Source organism: Rutilus rutilus (assembly GCF_951802725.1).
Source record: "Rutilus rutilus genome assembly, chromosome: 25".
Classification (NCBI taxonomy): Eukaryota; Metazoa; Chordata; class Actinopteri; order Cypriniformes; family Leuciscidae; genus Rutilus; species Rutilus rutilus.
Window position 1 is genome coordinate 12,371,540 of NC_140229.1, and position 20,892 is coordinate 12,392,431.

Genomic DNA, 20,892 nt, shown 5'->3' on the forward strand with positions numbered 1-20,892 from the left:
TTACTGTCGCCCTGCCGCCGTGTGTGTTTCTGTGATTCCACTTGTATTCTCTCCATTACCGTGGCCCCTCTGTCTGATTAGGCACAACACCCTCACTAACATGCCAAATCACTAGTGCGTAGCGCAGCCCAGAGCCCGGCCCTGGACATACACACTCGCACATCCGCTCACACTCGCTCAAACACACACTTCCAAACCCTGCCACCTGTCAGAATCACATCCTGAATGAAAAATAGGCTATTGATGTCCATTTATCTTTGATTTGCTTGCCTTTTTCAGTTGTTACGATCCAGAACTTGCTGGAAAATAAAGAAATCTCATGCATAGGTTAGATTAGAGATGGAGAGTTTGTCTTATAATGCAAGATGAAGACAAGAAAATTTGATTCCTGTTTTCTTTTCTGTTTGTTTATGTATTTGTCGTTCTTGTGTTTTATGTTAAATCACAAAAAAATTACAAGGTGTTCCTGTAAAAAAAAAAAAAGAAAAAAAAAAGGAGACTTTCACCTCAACGCATGAATAAAATATCTCTGGGGGAGGGGAAATCTATTGCCACTCTTTCTTCCATTGACTTGAAATTCAAAAGAGAGAAAATTCTAGCGAAATCACCTGCATTTCTTTTATAATATTCATTTAAACAAAGCTTTGGCTAAGTCATATTGATTGTGTTCTGATTTAAAAGTACCTGAGGCAGGGTGTCTCTAATCCAGAGGCTATTTTAAAAATCACCTGGTCAGACAAATGGGACCTTTTAAAGGAGTATAATGTGTTCTTAAATTATTTGATTGATGGGAAGTGGAATGGCCTCCGCGGGTACCCATACAAATGTTTGGAGCACGCTGTGAAAGGGTCAATTTGTGCTCCATTTTCCATTTCTTCATTATCTGCCTTTAAAGCCGTGCTGAGCAGCTCAATAGGTCTGCAAGAAACTTCCACCCTCGTGCATTTACCACTGCCAACGTTTGCCTCCCTGTCGATTTTTAAACGCTTTAATCGGCAAATCATAATTTGTAGTAATTTGTGGTTGTCGGATATCACAATTACATGGTACGATAATGTGATGTATATGTACTCTATAATTTAAAAAAGCTACATAGCTACCGTCATATTCAGAACTGAAACAGTGGATTTTTTTCTTGCATATAAAAAATACTTTAACTGCAGCTTGGGCTCACTTGAAAGCCAATTTTGCTGTTGTTCATCCCTGATAGACCTATAATATAAGTATTACTGAGCAGTAATGACGAGGTTTCTTTATCTTTCTATATGTGTCAATTTGCAATAAAGCCAAATAACAGGGTTACTTTTGCTCTGCCGTGGGTTTATTAGCAGTGAGGCCTGGATGACCCTGACATGAATGGGCTGAATAGCATTTTTAAATGACAGGTTAAAATGCACTTCCACTTACATTTAAACTTCCATGTAGGCACTTCAATTTAATAATGCAGTCATCATTTGTAAATTACTCCTCTTTCAGAGTCCATTAAGAAGTTTTTTTTTCCTCTATTGAACTGCGAGTCAATAGGTGTGTAATAAGGAAGTGCAGCCCATGCGACTCAGAGGATTGTGGGGGTGGGGGAGCTGATGAGAGATTGCTCTATGAACAGGCTAATTAACGTCTGCTTGCCCAGACTCGTGGTAAAGTGGCACATTTGTGCTTTAGCAGCCGTCGTTTCGTGACTGACATAGACTTGGGTTGTAGATTAGTGGAAAAATGGGCTCTTAATTAGCCGTTAACAGTAGGTGACGCTTACAAATGGAGAATAAGTTAGTCATCATCAGTGTTAGGCAATTCAGCAGTGAATTTATTTATTTTGTTTATTGTTAATTCTCTTATATAGAATGGTGGGAAGATGAAGCACTGACACACATAACAATAATAATTGCTTTTCTTTTTACCTTACACATACTGTATATATGTCTACGCATATAAGGATGTCTTTTATGTAATGATATTGTGAAATATTATTACAACTGTTTTCTATTTTAATATATTTTAAAATGTAATTTATTCCTGTGATGGGAAAGCATTTTTTTAGCATAATTTTTCCAGTCTTCAGTGTCAAATGATCCTTCAGAAATCACTCTAATGTTTTAGTTTTTTTTAGGATTCTTTGGGAAAAAAAACAGCATTTATCTAAGTCACTTTTGATCAATTTAATGCGCCCTTGCTGAACATTGTATATATATATATCGTTTTATGTTTATATGTCTTTGTTGTATGTTTTTGTATACATTTACATTTTTATTTTAAAATGTTTTATTTTGGTTCAAAATAAATGCAAGAATAATAATCATGTATTATAAAAATACATTTGGCACTTTTCATGAAATGAGATTTCTCAATTGTTTCTCCTAATGAGATTACATTTCTCTTGCTTACATTTCCTGATTCTCAGAAGCTTCTCCTGAGGAAAAGACTTAGTAATCTGTGTTTCAGAAGAGATCTTATTAGTGTTGTTTCTTTCAAATGATGTTTATGTGAATCTCTTGAATTATGAAAGAACAACCTCATAGATGAGTCTGCCATTGTTGGTGTGTAATCCCTGTATTGTGGTAGGATTCCTACAATACGTCACCCATAACAGCAAAAGGATAAAATGGCAGGATTTAGCTGGTTGAAAAAGGTGTATCCTCTTGGTGAGATACAATATGACTAGCTAACTGGCAAAAGGCCTGTTTCAGTTAAATCAGTGACTGCGATATCCATTCTTCTGCCTCAGGTCCAAATAAGTAGCTAAGCAAGCCTTTGTGTGCCATGGCACTTTCCCATTGCCCTTGTGTGATCCTGCCCGCGTGAGGCTCAGCCAGGCTGAATGTAGAGGTCTAAGGTGTTGAGTAGAACACGGTCATAAAGAGATAGTGAAAATGAGGGTCCCTCTGGCTCAAGCTTTTCACCAGGATGTCTCTACTGACCCATGAAGACCCCTCTTTTCTGACCTAGACAAAAGTGGGAGTTAAGGACAAATGAGATCACAGCGCTTTGAATTAACTCAGAGAGTGCTCACTTTGTGTAGTGTTTGCTGGGCCACAAGCAAAAGAGTGCTGCAGTGATGACATATCTTTGTAGGCCAGCCTGGAAGTTAGCATCACTCTACTAAAACCCAATAGGATTTTTCTATTGGCTTTCATTTTTCTATTGGCAAAAGTTTAAAGTCTTCCTGGGGTGAAAATCATGCTTTTGATGTTGTTTATATGTCTATGTGGTGTTTTTAATATGATTTAAGACAAACCATGTGCAAATTCATAAATCAACACAATTGCTGAGTATTTTCTCCTTAAAACTGCAGTGAATAAAAGACAGTCTCAAAAACGCGGTTTGAAATCGCTGGTGTTTCTGACGTCACAAACTACCTTGTAATCAATCATGTCAGCGTGTGATCGTCAACGAATGCATCTCTGACCTGGTGTGAGTGAGTGGAGGCAGAGCTAATTTGCATATTCATAGAATTGCGTATACTAAATGAGGCAAGGGTGTAGAGTTACTTTTAAGTTATTTAAGGCAAGGAAATGTTTAAATATATCATTTTTGTGATCAAAGATGAGTTTTAAGGGATACAATTATTGACTACAGGGGGACACACATTTTTTTCATCATGATAATCTTCACTAATAAACAAAGCTTTTATGAATTTTGAAGCAAAATTCGCAGCACCTGATAATAGTCCCCAGCTCAGTAGCCTATTATCAGGCGGCATGCGCTGCGTCATATCATTACGCCTGCTTCACCCATGGTACGGCAGCAAAGTTTCTTGATTATTACGCAGGAATGAGAGTATAGTTCCTAGCCATATCAGCCTAGAAAATCACAACTTTACATTTTCCGTCAGTCTTAGTACACGATGTAACTACAGAAGAGTCAAGTTTTAAATAGGAAAAATATCGAAACTCTTTGTTCATTTTTTTGAGAGAGATGCTAATGGTCTTGTTCCGGTTCAATTCATTATGCTAAGCTATGCTAAAAGTGGGACCCCCAGACCCGGAGATCGGCTGAATGGATTCGAAAACGGTAAAACTCAAATGTTTAACTCTGGGGGAGTTGTAAAATGTATCCCTTTAAAGAAGGCTATGAATGAACTACACCATGGCCACATGACTTCAACATGACTTCACCAACTCTTTCTTTCTATATTTAAAAAACGTTTTCCCTGAAGGTTTGAGTTAAACACAATGAGGCTGTGAAAGTGGAAAAGTGAGTAGATAAGTTTACCTGTTCGGCTTGATGACGTTTAATGTCATTGACAACCTTTGTAGTCCCGTTTAGTCACTTGTTAGCAACCACCTTTTACAACAAAAGTAAAAGCTTTAAAAAATGTGTTACACTTTATTTTAATAGTTCACTTTAGACATTCTACTAACTATAAGAAACTTTGCAACTACATCTCAACTAAATCTCATTATAGTAGTAGTAGACTGTCAGGTTAGGGTTTGGCTAGTGGAATAAGTTAACATTACTTATAATCAGTAGAAGGTCTGTTGGGCTTGGGGGAGCATCAACATAATGTAATAGTAAATATTAAGCGGACAGTCTACTAATGCTATAATGAGAGTTAGTTGCCATGTAGTTGCAAAGTTACTTAGTAGAATGTCTAAAGTAAGTAAAAAAAAAAAAATGTTACCAATAAATCTGATGTATTTTATGTCATAGAATAAAACGTGAAAATATCTTGAGCTTATGTTAACCACAGACCTTATATTTACCAAAAACCCATATTTTTTTAAAAAAAATGCTAAACCGGAAATGCTAAAAACCCATTTCAGGGTTTTGGCCAACCAAAATACTGCATCCCTGCAGCTCTCTACACTCACAGATCCAGCTGGAGCACCATTGTTTTTGAAGAACTTTTTACGAGTATGTTAGTATACAAAAGAAACCTATGGCTGTTTCGACCTCATATTTATTTCACATTATGCCTACATTTATGGAAGTGTAGGTTTGTGTATTTCTCATCAAGAGCCTGTTCATTCAGACAAAATAAAAATCGATGCACAAAAAAAGTTATCGACGTCCACCGAGCCACAATTCCCTCCATAAATGTTTGAATACTTTATTAGTTGTAACTTTTTTTTTATGAGAACCTGTGCCATGCATTTTTCCTTTTCTCAGCAAGGGAGTGCTTTTAAAGCAATGACTCTGCGTGGCGTTGGGCGTTAACTGAAAGAAAGGTCATCGGTCTTCGCGTGGTGCCGGCTGAAAGGGCTTCCAGTGCGATTCCAGAAGCCCTGAGTCACATCTGCACCTCACTGGATTACGCAGCGCTCTGGCCGGCAGATGAGACCCAAGACCCTTTTTCTTCTTGCTCACTTAGAGTGATCAAATGACCAGTGAGAACTCAATTAGCAACATGTCTCCCTCTGGGAGTCAGTGTTGGGCGCTCGCCCTTGTGTTGCAAAGTGAGGCACAGAGTGAGGTCGAGCTTTGATTTGCTTATTTGGGATCGACTTGTACAATTACAGGGTGATAAAGGCTTTTGACCGGGAGCAGGGACGTGGCTTGGGTTTGTTGACTGTACTCTGTGTCTGGGTTAACTGAAGCTGAATGGACATAGGAGGCTGGTTAAGCACTGCTTATTGAGTCCCTCGTAGGACCCCATGAGACCTCAGGAACAACAATGGCAGAATTAATGGGTAAAGCGCAATGAGAATGTCAACGCGACGGGGAGCGTGCTCAGAGCAGAGGCAGCTCTTAAGGCGATTGTGTTGCCAAACGCCCGCGTTGGATCTTTTGCATTTGTTTGTGTGTTTGAAAGCATCTGTTGTTTTGGTGTGAAGTCAAATGCCCTTTATTTGATTTGTCTCTAAACAGTTGCACATAAAGCACTGTATAGATATATGCATATATTAGCCCTAAAATTCCTAATGTATCATATTTGATACATTATTTAAGGCCTGTAAATTATCAACACGGTCAAAACTTTGATGGAAAACCTGTTGTACACAATCTACTACATGCCTTCTGTCATCTCATTAATGGTTTACACTTTTTAGCCACTTGATTTCCATAAAAAAAAAAAAAAAATTAAATCATGTTAAAATGTGATTGTCAAGTATAATACATCAGGCTTTTGAGGAACTTTTATATACATCTCTCAATCATAATTTTATTGCATTGCATTATATTTTTTTGCCATCCACAATGAAAACTACAGAGTTAGCTGTCTAAACAGTTGCACATAAAGCACTGTATAGATATATGCTTATATTAGCCCTAAAATTCCTAATGTATCATATTTGATACATTATTTAAGGCCTGTAAATTATCAGCATGGTCAAAACTTTGATGGAAAACCTGTTGTACACAATCTACTACGTGCCTTCTGTCATCTGATTGATGGTTTACACTTTTTAGCCACTTGATTTCCATTAAAATCTTTCTTTTTTTTAAATCATGTTAAAATGTGATTATCAAGTATAATGCATCAGGCTTTTGAGGAACATTTATATACATCTCTCAATCATCATTTTATTGCATTGCAATAAAGAGAAGGTGAGAAGGTAACAAGAGAAGTAGTATGAGCTTGGTTTGAGAACAAATACAAATGTTTTATGTTGCCGTAGTCATTCAGCAATCGCTATGCTATGCTAATGCTATCGAAGCATTGTGTTACAAATGAGCAAGTTAGCATGTACTGAATTAGCTCGTTAAAGCTAGCCAAGTTTCCACTACTAACATTTTTTTTTAATTTAAGTTGAGATCACATGAAATTTTAAGTTAAATGTATGAATTAGCTTACTCAAATATTTCAAGTTAAGAGTAATTAAAATATGTGGGTGCAAGATAAAAATCTGCAAGTTCTGCTTAAACTTTTAATTTGAATAACTGATAAACCGACAACTTTTTCGGGTTTGCAAACCTTTTTTATTTTCGACTTCTGTAAAGGTTTCTATTTTTTTCTGACTATTGTTTTATATGTCAGACTTTACAGGGGTAAGATATCAAAATTGACTCAAATGTACTTTCTTAAAGGGATAGTCCATCCAAAAAAATTAAATTCTGTCATTATGTTGTTCCTTTTTTTCTTCTTCTGCGAAACACAAAAGAAGATAATTTGGGGGGAAAATTTGGAACCAAACAACACTGGAGGCCAATGACTTTTATTGAATGGTTAAAAAATAATGATTTGCTCTTCAACTTTCCTTTTCTGCTTAGGTACTTATGCCATGCAGTTAACTGAAAAATGTTAAACAATAAGCGAATAGCTATTTAGGCATTGTTTTAGCATTTGACCTGGCTCCATTCTGTGTGTAAGTATCATCCGTTTACAACATCCAATCAGTTTTCAATAGATATAATCATGTTTTATATATATTTTTGAATTATTGTTGACTAAAAAATTTTCAATGCTTGAGATTCCTTATACATTTTTTTTGTTTGTTTTTTTTTGTTTTTTTTTAAGGTATTGACCAAATTGGTTTAGAAGGCCTAGACGAAGTCCTGAGCTGTCCATTTGTGAGATGATTCCATAACACTCTGCCTCACTCTAGAGTTGAAAACTTGGCAGACTCCGGAGAACTTCTGAGGAGAACCATCCATCAGTCATAGTTAGGACTAATGATGTGTCCATTTTGACACTTCAGAATCAGTCACGGCAAATTGCTCTGTCGGGAGGGAAAACATTGAGAGAGATAGCCTCGCCCTGATATAATTTGTCGCTGCAAATGACAAAACAGAGCAGAGAATAATATGTGAAGTCAAGTTTAGTGAGAGAGAAAATGGAAAAATTTAGGGTTGTGAGGCACCTTAATGGATATCCTTGCAGCTAGATGAAAATGGGCTAGAGTAATGTGTCCTTAATGTGAGCCAGCCGGGTTTCTCGGAGTGTATCAAGAGAAAGGTGCCCTGTCATTTCAGCTTGCAATCACTTAATGGGGGCGGTAAATCTCAACAAAATGGACATGCACTGTGCTATTTCTGGCTTCAGCAGATGGAGTGAGTGATTGGCTCTGGTGAAAAGAAAAAAAAACAACGGAGAGGAAAAGTAAGTTGGAAAAAACAAAGAGGACGCAAAGAGCAAAAAAAGCAATCTCTTCCGTCTGGGGTCTGCGTGCTGTTTGTGTTTTGCAAAAGTGCAGAGACAGTGACAGGAATTTCAATTATCTAATTACGGCAAAATGAAAAGACATAAATGTTGTGATTTCTGCTGTCTTTCATAGATCAATCTAATGTGTGCTCACATTGAAAATCCAGCAAAATGGAAGAGGCAAAGTGAGGCAGCGTCTCTTCAAATCATGCAATTAAAATGACAAATTAGTTTCTTGATATATTCATCTAAGTGGTTAAGTGGAAGGGTTTTATTCCATACTCAGTGCCGTCGAGCAGGGATGGGAGGGAGAATCGTCTGCATGCTCTTTTGATTAAGGCAGCCGCTTAAATGCCGGGAAAATGTTGAAAGCACTTGCCATACAAATTAGCCAACCGAAGGCTGCGGAATGAAATTCTAAAGAGTTGATTTAGGCATTTAGGGGGGATGCGCCTGGCAGCTTAAAGGATTCAAAGACATTTCTCAGGCAGTGTGCATTATGTTGGAGGGGTCAGGGCTGAAACTGGTTCGTGTTTTGTTCCATTATGAAAGGGCAAACCACTGAAAGGGAGACACTGGAAACAGAAATTATTTCAATATCTGTTTTTGACCCAAAAGTAAACTGGAAGAGTTATTAGCTGAACATGGTAAAGACAATTCATGGACTATCTATCTATCTATATATCTATATGTGTGTATATGTGTATATGTCTATCTATCTATCTATCTATATATGTGTATGTGTATATGTATATGTTTATCTATCTATCTATCTAAATGTGTGTATATGTGTATATGTCTGTCTATCTATCTATCTATCTATCTATCTATCTATCTATCTATCTATCTATCTATATATGTGTATGTGTATATGTCTATCTATCTATCTATCTATATGTGTGTATATGTCTATCTATATATGTGTATGTGTATATGTCTATCTATCTATCTATCTATCTATATATCTATATGTGTGTATATGTGTATATGTCTATCTATCTATATATCTATATGTGTGTATATGTGTATATGTCTATCTATCTATCTATATGTCTATCTATCTATCTATATGTGTGTATTAGGGTGGTCCTTATCAAGTCCAATTTTTTTTTTTTTTTTTTGCAAAATGTTAGTGTCTTAACCTCTTAAACTGTTCCTTTTAACTTCAAAATTAGAAATATGTAAAAATGTTGACAAAAAAATGATATTTAGAGGTAGCTCAATCATGTGGAAGATTGCCTATGTTAAGCTGTGTGGCGTTATTGTGATATGCAAGTAATATTAAAAGTTGCTGCAAATGAACTACATTTTATTGAAATCAGAGCAACACTGACATAACAACAATGACAACAATCTCAAAAAAGCACAAAGTTTTCAACAATCCCTCATTTCTGATGCTCAGCAGCCAGTGTTGACTTTTTGCAGTCTGGATAGATCCGTCGGTGATCTTCCACCACATGAAGGCGAGATAGCCATTGTATTCTTGAATCAGAGCCACTCCTCTCTCGACTACTTTCATTGCATGTATGGTTGCCTGTGCCTCCTGATAATCTGCTTGATTCAGCCAAAGTTCCGGGTCAATTTCAAGGAACGTAATGTAATTTTTTTAACCAAAAAATGTGCTCTAAACCCAAACAATAACCAAGGTGATCATCAATAGAAATATGTATTGATTCCACCAGGAAAGGTAAATCTGCTAAAACGGGTCATGGATGGATTAATTTGGATTTAGTTTCTACAATAAGTAAACTGAGATATGCATCTAAAATACATATTTAGGAATATATTGTGCATTAGATGTTTTTATGGAGATTCTTTTGGAATTTTACTAGCCAGGTACAATACCAGTTCAAATGATCTGTTTTTAAAAAAAATCATCAAAATCTCAGAAAGTTTAAAGCTATTGAGCTACCAGTAATTATTATGTTACTGCCATACAAATTGGCATGCTGTATTTTCTTATATAATTTGAAGGGTTAAGAGCATGACAATTGGAGACTTTAAAAATAAGGACCACCCTAGTGTGTATATGTCTATCTATCTATCTATCTATCTATCTATCTATCTATATGTGTGTATATGTGTATATGTCTATCTATCTATCTATCTATCTATATGTGTGTATATGTGTATATGTCTATCTATCTATCCATCTATCTATATGTGTGTATATGTCTATCTATCTATCTATCTATCTGTGTGTGTGTATGTATGTACCTATCTATCTATCTATCTATCTGTGTGTGTCTATCTATCTATCTGTCTATTTGTCTGTCTATCTATCTGTCTGTCTTTGTAATCCCAATCTATCTATCTATCTATCTATCTATCTATCTATCTATCTGTCTGTCTGTCTGTCTGTCTGTCTTTGTAACCCCACCTGTCTATCTATCTATCTATCTATCTATCTATCTTTATATTCATGCTATATCTGTCTTTGCATACCGTTTTCTACAGAAAAGACAGCAGTGAAAATAAATCCATGCATTTTGATAGGACTGGGGTTGAGGTTAGCACTAGTGGCATTGCATTTTTGTCATCTGTCATGTAACTGGCCCACAAAGGTACCGAGAATCCTCTGCAAGTCTATTAGGAATATTCTTTTTCTGTGCATCCACAGAGTAGCTACATTTGTTATCATTAATGTTTGCTTTAATACACATGTCATAACAAATTCATCCTCTGAAAAGCCAGCTGCATCGGAGAAAGAAATGCTTCACTCATATTGTCCACTTTGATAGCTCAGAATGATATCAAATGCCCCTCTGCTGCCTCAGTTGAAATGGAACAAAATAGGCGGTGGTCTATAAAAATGAAGTTAGACGTAAGTACGGCACTCACATCTTTGAAAAAAAACCCTTTCCTGTTGCATTTTGTAGTCGTCAATTGGTCAGAGCAACTTGCTCTAATGCAGGTAATGGATCCACTGTGGTCCTTTCATCTTCGGGACCATGTGCGGGAGATGGGAGAAGGAACCCTTCTGGAGGAGAAAACAACTCTAACACACATAAGGGCGAGGGAAAGCAAACCTAAACTAATTCTCAAAAGTGCGGTTCGACTGAAATGTTGAGGAAATCGGAGATGTTTTAGCATATTGTGTAGATCTGGGAAAGCCTCAGAATGAATGATGGTTATTCATCATATTTCATCTATAATACTCAAGACCATTTACATTAATTCATTCAGCAGATTCTTTTATCCAAAGCAGCATGCCTGTAATTGTATTCCATTTCTCTTGTATTATCACTTTAGGAAGAACTCAACCTTTTGATATCCACTGGGGATCTTTTAAATGTGTGGTTCATATTAAAGAGAGCACAATTTCATATGTCTAGATTGGTAGCAGAACATGAAAGCACACACAATAAAACTCTAATTTTGTTTTGAGAATTTAATTGTTCCATGCTAGGCCCAACAGCAATCCAGATTTTCCGCTTGGCCTCTTCCCAACTATAGGGTGGTTAGCGGCGCCCGCTCAATGGAAAGCCTCCAGTCATCAGGATTTGTAGATAGTTCTGTTTCTTCAGCAGATTCCAAAATCACAAAACTATAGCCCTAGCTGATTGGCTGTGTTTTTGCCTGTTCTTTTGTTTCAGAGCTCTGCTTGGCCTTTCCCCTGTTCTCTCTATTCACCCGCTAAACGCTAGTGCTAAGAGCTGCTGGAAAGCTGCCTGTACTGCCATTATAGGGCCCTGGCGTATTTTATTTAGACTTTATTAAGGGGTTTGATAAAGGTAAGTGTGACTACTTTTATTAGTTAGATTATCGGATTGTTTGTTGGAACAGTGGACCTTTGGTGACAGATTTGTTTGTGTTTGGCTGTTTTGGGCTTTTCTGGCTTTCATCAATGTACATTTGGAAAACCCTCCAAGAATATAATGACAACATTAACATCTGTCAGATGTAAAATAATAATGTAGTGCTGACTCTAAATTAGCTGCTCAGATAACTATAGATAAAGATATTTCAAAAGAGGTCTAAAATTTATTATTTTATTAAATTGAGAACTAAGCCGAAAAGTTTTTAAAAGGCCTATTTATTCAAATATTGTATTATTATTATTATTAAAATACTGTCAATTTCAGAACCTTTTTGCATAAATAAATTGTTACCCAAATTTTGAAAATGTGTTAAATGTATGATTTTAGAAGTTTCATTTACTATGTCACTTTTTTGTTAAAAATGTACAAATCATTTATAATGAGTGAGTACATCATGAATCCATCTTCCAAACCGTGTTTTTGTCTCATCCTGAATCATACGGTTGCCTACGCCTATAATAAAGTGTTTATATTCGGACTACTTTAGACCGAGCTGGATGGCAACCGCTGCGGAGTAGCCCAGCACCTGCGTGATTCGTCATAGACATTAATAAACAGAGAGAAGAATGTTTTTTCCGCAAGACGCATGCAGTTTTGTTTATTAACCGCTAGGGCGCCAAAAGTTACATAGTGTTCCTTTGAAAACAAATTAAAAGAAAATATTTTCATTTAATCAGATTTCAGAGTTTGAGTCACCAAACAGTGTACAAAATAGATGCCCCCCCCCCAACCAATTACAATATGGCGCCCTCTACTGAATGGTGCTTTTTTTTTTTTACCTCACTTTTTTACCTCTCTCATTTTATATCTGTTAACACGATACTGGAAAAATCGCAGGCTAATGAAATAATATGTGATTATATTCACATCAAGAGAATATTTTGCAAAAGGAATATAAAGCACATCAATTCAAGAACAAACTTGATAAACCAACATGTTGCTTCTTCTCAGTGAGCATTGACCTATTTACAATAACTAAATCTTTGCAGCCGGTTCCCCTGAAAACTGTTAGCCTTAAAAGAATAAAGAGAGAGTGTGAGTGAGTAGCCTCCTGATACTGACCTCTCAGCTCACTCAGAGGAAGTAATGTGTTCATTACAATGCAATTACAGACACTTACATGCCTCCGAGTGAAGTGCAGTGCTATTGAGAGGAGTCTGCACCAGTCCCTTGATGATAACACAACCCTGACATTCATGTGTGTGTGTGTGTGTGTGTGCATTAATGCAGGTGTCCTATGTGTGCTTGTTTATAAATGTGTGTGTGCTTTTGTTTTTAGTCTGTCTGTAGGTGCAGAATGTACAGCTTCATGGGAGGAGGGCTGTTTTGTGCAGGAGTGGGCAAAATACTCCTGATTGTTTCCACAGCAACAGATTATTGGATGCAGTACCGTCATTCAAACAACTACATGCATCAGGGGCTGTGGAGATACTGCATGCCGGGAAAATGCTTCACACACACCGACAGCATTGGTGAGATTTACGGATCAGCAGAGTAGAAGAACAAAAACAACAGAATTTTATCAAACCTACTTTAGTTGCATCAAATGCACATTTGACTTGTGTTTTAAAGTTGTTGTTCTAGACCTTCAATTCCACTTTGACTGCATTACAAACAAGCTGGTGATAACATGGCCTTTGACCTTCTGACTTCACAGCATACTGGGATGCTACACGAGCGTTCATGATCTTGTCTCTGTTGGCCTGCTTCTTTGGCATCATCATCGGTATCATGGCCTTCATCCACTACTCTTCCTTTGACCGGTTTGATAAAAGCTTTGCTGCAGGCATTCTGTTCTTCATCTCATGTAAGTTGCCTTTTCTTCTGCCTATTTAATCTTGAAATATAATAACTTTTTTTTAATAATTCGTCATTTAAATGCTGATTCAAATGTGATATTTTGTAAGTGTTTGTAACTAGTTGTTGCAAGTAATCAGAGAAATAGACATGTCACTTATTTTGTGGACACTGTGTTATTGCTTTGCAATTATAATTAAAGGGAAAGTTCACCCCAAAATGAAAATTCTTCCATTAATTACTCACCCTCATGTCCTTCCAAACCTGTAAGACTTTCGTTCATCTTTGGAACACAAATGATGATATTTTTGATGAAATCTGAGAGTTTTCTGTTCCTCCATTGACAGCTATGCGGCCACCACTTTGATGCTTCAAAACGTTGATGAAGAGATTGTAAAACAAATCCATATGAACTGAGCGGTTTAGTCTAAAATTTCTGAAGAGACACAATGGCTTTATTTGATTTCATATGCTTTTATTCACATAAACATTCATCAACTCGCACATCAGTTGTGGTAAACGGAAGCTCAAGCATGTTCGCTTGAAGTGCGAGAACCAATGAGGTTCATTCTTGTGTTACGCTGCACGTTTGAGTTTCAGCAAGAACCAATGAGATTCATTCACATGTTACACAGCATGTTTGAGCTTCAGTAAGAACCAATGAGATTCATTCTTGTGTAACACAGCATGTTTGAGCTTCCGCAAGAACCAATGAGGTTCGTTCTAGTGTTACGCAGCATGTTTGAGCTTCAGCAAAAACCAATAAGGTACATTCAGGTTCAGTTGAGCTTCTGTTTATGTTCGCTGATCAATGTTTATGTCAATAAAAGCCTAAATTAAATATGATCTTCATATAAAGTGATCGAGTCTCTTCAGAAAATTTTGACTAAACCACTTGATTAATATGGATTAGTTTTACGAGCTCTTTATGAACTTTTTGAAGCGTCAAAGTGGTAGTTGCATAGCTTTCAATGGAGGGACAGAATGAAAGTTCTCAGATTTCATCAAAAAGAAAGGACATGAGGGTGAGTCATTAATGACAGAATTTTTGTTTTTGGGTGAACTATCCCTTTAAATAAATTAACCTGCAATTTGTGGAACATGGAAATTATGATGTTGTGTTAAATAAAAAATATGAAAAATACTACAATATTAAATATTTATATTTAATCATTTTGTTAAATTTATTTATTTATTTAATCACATCTTATTTTTATTTAATCCTGTTCTCTCCTTTTCCCCCCACAAGGCTTTTTTGTGTTTCTGGCCATGGCTGTGTACACAGGAGTTACAATAAATTACTATGGTAAACGCTATGGTAACTGGAGGTTCTCCTGGTCTTACATCATTGGCTGGGTGTCTGTTGTGCTCACTTTCTTTTCAGGTAATGATAGTCGTAAAAAAAAAACAACGCACCTTTAAATTATCTACATCTGTTTATATTTTTCACACAAAAAAAAATAAAAAATTCATATTATTTAAATGTAGTGTACTTATACACACTCAATTTTTTTTTAATTTTTTTTATTGTTGTTGTTGAAAAATCTTATTAAGGGAGGTAAATTGCTTTTGAATACTGAACTAAACAACAGAAACTGTTTTTTACTTCAATAATATGTGGTTGTTTTTTTGTTTTTATTTAGGTATTTTGTATATGTGTGCATACCGGATGCATGAATGCCCCAGAACCTCGAATCCTCACTAGAAGACTTGGCTTTATTATCACCAATATTGGAAGCCACTCTAGCACCAAAACACCATTAGGTCATGAAAAAAAGAACAAAGAAATTGTTAAATAAAGAATTATAGATAGTATAACAATGTGTGAACACTAACAATCTTTTTGTCTATATAATGAAAAACTGTACAAAACAACTGGTGGAGAATTTGAACATCAAATAAAATAAAAAAACATTCAAAATAATATACATCTTTCTATTTATTTCTCCTTCAATCCTTTCTTCATGTGTTTCTTTTGTAATTTCTTTCTATAAAACAATGGGGTTCTGCAGTCATCCAAAGAAAATGCAATACAATAAACATTGATACTATCCAGAATATAAAATAAACGTGGTTTATGTAAATAAATTTAGAAGACTGATCAGATCATTTTCAAGTTTTTTAACGGTAGCCTACTTCGTGTGTACAAAGTATCAAACTATATTTTAAGATACATAAGGACTTGGCATTACACAATAAGTTAGTCTAGTTGGTAAACTGCTCTTAGGTGCGCGAGCTAATGCCACAAGCTTCTTACAGAAAAGCACCACTTGGGTGTGACGCAGTGGCGTGCTGTCTCCCAATTTCACTTGATTAAATGGCTATTAAAAGCTGCTTAACTGCCTCTGCATGGGTGCGGATTCTATCGACTTCTCAAGTAAAGGCGATTCCATCACCATTAGTAGCCTACATTTACTTTCGCATTTTGCCATAAAAGCAACTTGTTTCCCGTGATTCGTTAGCAGTGTGAAGCGCAGGTGCCAGTTAATAAAAGGTTTCGATTGCAGTGCTCCAAAATCACCTTACATCGTTTGAGTAAATTTGCATATACACTGCACGAAATCACTTTCTTAATCGATATTTTATATTGTTCTCAGGGACAGTAAAAAATAAATACAAGATAAATTGACCGCATAAGATAGGCCTATAGGATCATTTTAATTGTTTTGAACATAAACCCCACAAAATGGTTAATTTAAAACAAAAACATTTGATAGGAATCTCATGCTGTAGACTAGCCTACTTATGGGCTAGGCTACTTTACAAATACAAACTAATAAATCAGTAAGATCATTGCATGCGTTCGTGAGAGATATGCCCATTAACTGAAACTCATTCAAACTGAGCAACTCCTATTGTAATTTACAGGATCTTCTCTTTTCGTAGAAGAGATAGTAGGCTACTAATGAAGCCGTATTTCACATTTGCAGGAATACTGTGTTTTCGTGACCAATTAAATCTATTAATTAATTTGTTCTTCTAACCCATTAGATCAAATGGAAATCCTGCGGTCGAGGATTACTACTTTCGCTCTAACATCCAACCTAATTACCTAATAGTATTGCTGCAAGACTTCTGCCAATAATGAAACACTTTTACCATTAGCCCCCGTGATTGCAGATGTGATGACAACACGATATCAACAAATTACCGCTCCATCAGTTGAGACGGAACTGAAGCACACTTGTATCCTCGCAGATTTCAATATCTACAATTAAATCCCATTTCATAGAAGCCCTGTTGCCCTGTACCGTAACATGAAATAATAATAAAAATTATACCACACACATGCTCACCAATAAATGAAATAAGAAAACGCCAAGAAATTAGAACCACAGACACAGTTCTCCATTAAACATATATGCTAGGCTACTTCAGCAGTCACGCTGTTAACGCTACGTCTAGAAAGAGCATTTTACTTTTTCACAAAAGTACTAAGTAGTGAGTTGTTATCTTTATGATTTGTAAATAGCCCTATCATACTTTAATTATTATTATTATTATTTTGGTTTATAGTCAACAGAAATCCGAGTTAGCATGCAGCGAGAGGGAAAATTTAAAGGGTAACGGTCGTAACTGACAGAAGCGGCATTGGAAACCATTTAAAATGTCAAACATTGTCACATGTGTAACGTTAGGCCTATGTCATCAACACATATGTAGGGTTATATTAATTGTTATTTTAGTAACAATAGGCTACAGAACTCTCGAAGATTTAAATTGCTAAAGCATTCGTAACTGACACAAGTTGCAGCTGATGTAATCCATTTTAAATAGCCTATAAGCTTTTTATTATTATTATTATTATTATTATTCTAACCACGATAATTTGTGATGTTGGGTTATTTTAAAAATGAGATAACAATCCAACAAACAGGGTTAAATCAGAAGTCGCGGAGACCATTTCAATTGTAACAGTCGTAACAGGAGCTTCAAATGGATTGTAACAGGTGCATGCGGTTCTTTAAGCGCAATCAGCCAGTGTTAGTCCTTTGTTAAGGTTCTTGACAGGTCCACGCGCCTTTTAAGCCAGTGTACAGTGAAAGTGCAGGCTTATGTCTGAGTGACTGTTGCGGGAACAAGGCTCTTGTAGCGAGGCTTTTTCAGCACCACGGGGATCGAGCGACCCTGTTCCTGCTGTTCCTCCCGTTCCTGGCGTTCCTCCCGCCGCCCGCATAATTAATCCATAAAGAACTCATTCCATTCTCCGCCCAGCCCTCGCGCTATTGGCTGAGTGCTAATCTACTTCCTGATTTGCTGCTGTCAGTCTCGATCCAAATAAATAGTAATGTATACCTGTACCAGCGTGCACAGGTTGCCAACGAAGACTACGTTTCCGCTTTTAAGCTACTGAAGACTGGGACCAACTGAGTGATTTTGTTTGCGACACAGGCATCTAAAAAGCCTCACGGAATTGCCCGTGTTTTCTACAAAAAGTTTTGAAATGAATCTGAACTACACATCTCCGGTCCCCCAGATGCCGACTCAAAGGTCAACGTCGTTCTTCATTGAAGATATTTTACTACATAAGCCTAAACCTTTGCGAGAGGTGTTTCCCTCGCCCTTTTCAAACTCTCTTGCCTCCCGGATGCCTCTTTTAGAGTATGGATATCCCCTTATGCCTACACCGATCCTGGCTCCTCATCCGCATCATCCACTACACAAACCTGAACACCATCCGTACTTTTTCGCATCCGGTAAGTAGCCTACGCTCAATTTAAACTCAAACATTTACATTAAGAAATAATGCATATTCTTAGGACCCTTAATATTTTTGTGCATTTAATGCATGTATTGGTGCTCACAAATTGGTGTATTTTTGTCAAGTTATGACCGCTATAACATAAACATCTAAAAATCATTAAAATGCAGGCCTACGTGCCAGTTAATATTTTAAAAAGCATTCCATAAACGGAACCCTAATTGTTTAGTTAAAAATAGGTCTATGCTGCAAATTAACCTAAATGTGATTCTTGTTGAAACATTTAAAGTAAAAATTATAATTTAATGTGGTTCAATATATCTGACTAGATTTTATTTTTAAGACAATATTTTTAGTTAGAATTCGAAAGAATGAATCCTTAGTAACAGCTGTACGTATTTTTACAGTGAAAGGTGATATTCATAGATTAAAGAACCATGTTATTTCTCTGAGTAAATATAAAATAATATTAATAACTAATAACAATTATATGATTTTATTTATTAAAAATCACCTATCGATAAAAAAAAAACATCTGTATTTTTTCTAACCGATGTTTAAAAATAATTTCTATTAAAACAACGTCTTATTTTTTCCAACTTATATTGTGTTTTATTTGTACACTTTTTTCTACTTTAAACTAATTTTTTATTCACTTGGGTCCTTAAAATAGGTTGAAATATAAACGTGAAAAGTTTACTGTAAGGCTGCAAGATATTGAAGAATTAATGATTATCAATATGTTTCCATTGCAAAAGGAATGCAGATGCCTGCGTTATTTCAGCATCATCCGGAATTACCAGGGAAGCACTGCAGACGCAGAAAGGCCAGAACAGTGTTCTCAGACTCACAGTTATCAGGACTCGAGAAAAGGTTCGAGATCCAGAGATATCTGTCCACACCTGAGCGCGTGGAACTGGCTACGGCGCTCAGTCTATCAGAAACACAGGTAATGACGTTAAATATTGTTTAAGAATCCAGACATAATTTTCAAGATCTTATATGTGTTTACATGCAATTTAAACGAATCAGAAGTTTATTAAGGCATGTACATCGTTTGCCTTACGCAGGTAAAGACCTGGTTTCAGAACCGAAGGATGAAGCATAAAAAACAGCTGAGGAAAACACAAGACGACCAGAAAACCCCAAATGATGTAGACAGATCGCTGGAGAACACGAGCGAGAGCGAAATGCACGAGAAAAGTACAGACGGTAAAAACGGCTTGAGTCCGGACAGATACACGCTGGACGACAATGAAGATGATGTCGATATTGAAGATGACATTTGCTCTCCTGAACATTTACTTTAGTATTATCACCCTCATGAACAACAACAAAAAAAAAATACATATTAATTTCAAATTTTTTTAGATAGGAAATTATATATAGGTTTTTTTTTTTTTTTTTTTTTTTTTTTACATCAGCCTATATAGCTATACTGTTCAAGCGCTTAAGAATTTTTTTTGGACACCTGAAGGACATCAAAATAATGCGTGGTCATTCAGCATTATTATTATCATTATTATTATCATTATTATCATTTATCACAATAGTTATGGCTTTGTGACTGACGACTCTGATCATTTTTGTAAATGTGGAATTAATGGTACGTAATGTACTGACAATCTGTAAATAGATTTATGATATTTACTTGCTAAATAATCATTCAAGAAATGTAACAATTAATTTTCATTCCAATTGAAGTGTAACATTTTACATTTTCAGCACTTTCGCGGGATGATATTGGTTGTTTTGTTTGGCATGTGGACTGACATATTTATGAACTCTAAAACTGTGACTTGTCATTTGTTAAAACTAATAATGTATATAAACAATGTATATTGAGTGAATTATCTAAGATAATCCTTAAACGAGCAGCGTCTTCTTTCTTTGTGCTTTGAAAGCCTATGAATTCAATATTTCATTCAATTCATGAAAGCTGCGCGTAATTACAATTTCGAGCACTAACACTCTTAAAATAAAGGTTATTTATATTGTCATCGATGGTTCTTTGAAGAAACTTTCACATCCATGGAATCTTTCCATTGCACAAAAGTTTCTTTAAAGTGTGTGTTTGTGGGGGTGGGGGGGTCTTTAGATTATTAAAATGTTCTTGACAATGAGGGGAAAAAATGGTTCATGTTCACTGAAAGGTTCTTTGGGGAACCAAAAATGGTTCTTCAGTGGCATCGCTGAGAAAACCCCATTTTGGAACTTTTATGTTTAAGTGAAGAGTAACGAATGGTAGGCTACTAATTATTACATTACAACAGTAATAATAACATTAACAAAATAAGAGTAATACTGGCCGAATAAAAATAATAAGAAAGCGCGTGGAATAAAATCAATCGATTTGTCAATAAACAATTGCTTGCATCATAGCTACAAAATGGCACATTTATCTCTGATTTTTGTTTCTCATCTATTATTGATTTAACAAAATTTTCTTTATTATTTATACAAACTTAATAGGCTACATAAATAATGGGACTGACTCACTTTAAGCAGCCTATTGTTCTCAGTTTTTAACGGAATAAATCCCTGTTCTTGAC

General features: G+C 35.9%; 2 protein-coding genes across 2 annotated transcripts; both read left to right on the plus strand.

The window, feature by feature from the left end:
• Positions 1-11,628: 11,628 nt before the first annotated feature.
• On the plus strand, positions 11,629-15,515 carry lim2.1 (lens intrinsic membrane protein 2.1). The gene is made up of 5 exons (XM_084401111.1): positions 11,629-11,754; positions 13,121-13,313; positions 13,499-13,648; positions 14,888-15,022; positions 15,282-15,515. Exons 2-5 carry the CDS (start codon positions 13,139-13,141, stop codon positions 15,341-15,343), a joined length of 522 nt encoding a protein of 173 aa, XP_084257237.1. The 5' UTR covers positions 11,629-11,754; positions 13,121-13,138; the 3' UTR covers positions 15,344-15,515.
• Positions 15,516-17,944: 2,429 nt separating this feature from the next.
• Positions 17,945-20,208, plus strand: bsx (brain-specific homeobox). Its single transcript, XM_084401129.1, has 3 exons — positions 17,945-18,335; positions 19,099-19,289; positions 19,411-20,208. Exons 1-3 carry the CDS (start codon positions 18,083-18,085, stop codon positions 19,648-19,650), a joined length of 684 nt encoding a protein of 227 aa, XP_084257255.1. The 5' UTR covers positions 17,945-18,082; the 3' UTR covers positions 19,651-20,208.
• The last annotated feature ends 684 nt before the right edge of the window (positions 20,209-20,892 follow it).

Excerpts from the sequence above, each read along its gene's own strand:
- bsx (XM_084401129.1), top strand. The coding sequence starts at position 18,083 with ATGAATCTGAACTACACATCTCCGGTCCCCCAGATGCCGACTCAAAGG. Across the intron at positions 18,336-19,098 it reads TCCGTACTTTTTCGCATCCG|GAATGCAGATGCCTGCGTTA; the intron begins GTAAGTAGCCTA and ends CCATTGCAAAAG. Across the intron at positions 19,290-19,410 it reads TCAGTCTATCAGAAACACAG|GTAAAGACCTGGTTTCAGAA; the intron begins GTAATGACGTTA and ends TGCCTTACGCAG.
- lim2.1 (XM_084401111.1), top strand. The coding sequence starts at position 13,139 with ATGTACAGCTTCATGGGAGGAGGGCTGTTTTGTGCAGGAGTGGGCAAA. Across the intron at positions 13,649-14,887 it reads CATTCTGTTCTTCATCTCAT|GCTTTTTTGTGTTTCTGGCC; the intron begins GTAAGTTGCCTT and ends TCCCCCCACAAG. Across the intron at positions 15,023-15,281 it reads TGTGCTCACTTTCTTTTCAG|GTATTTTGTATATGTGTGCA; the intron begins GTAATGATAGTC and ends GTTTTTATTTAG.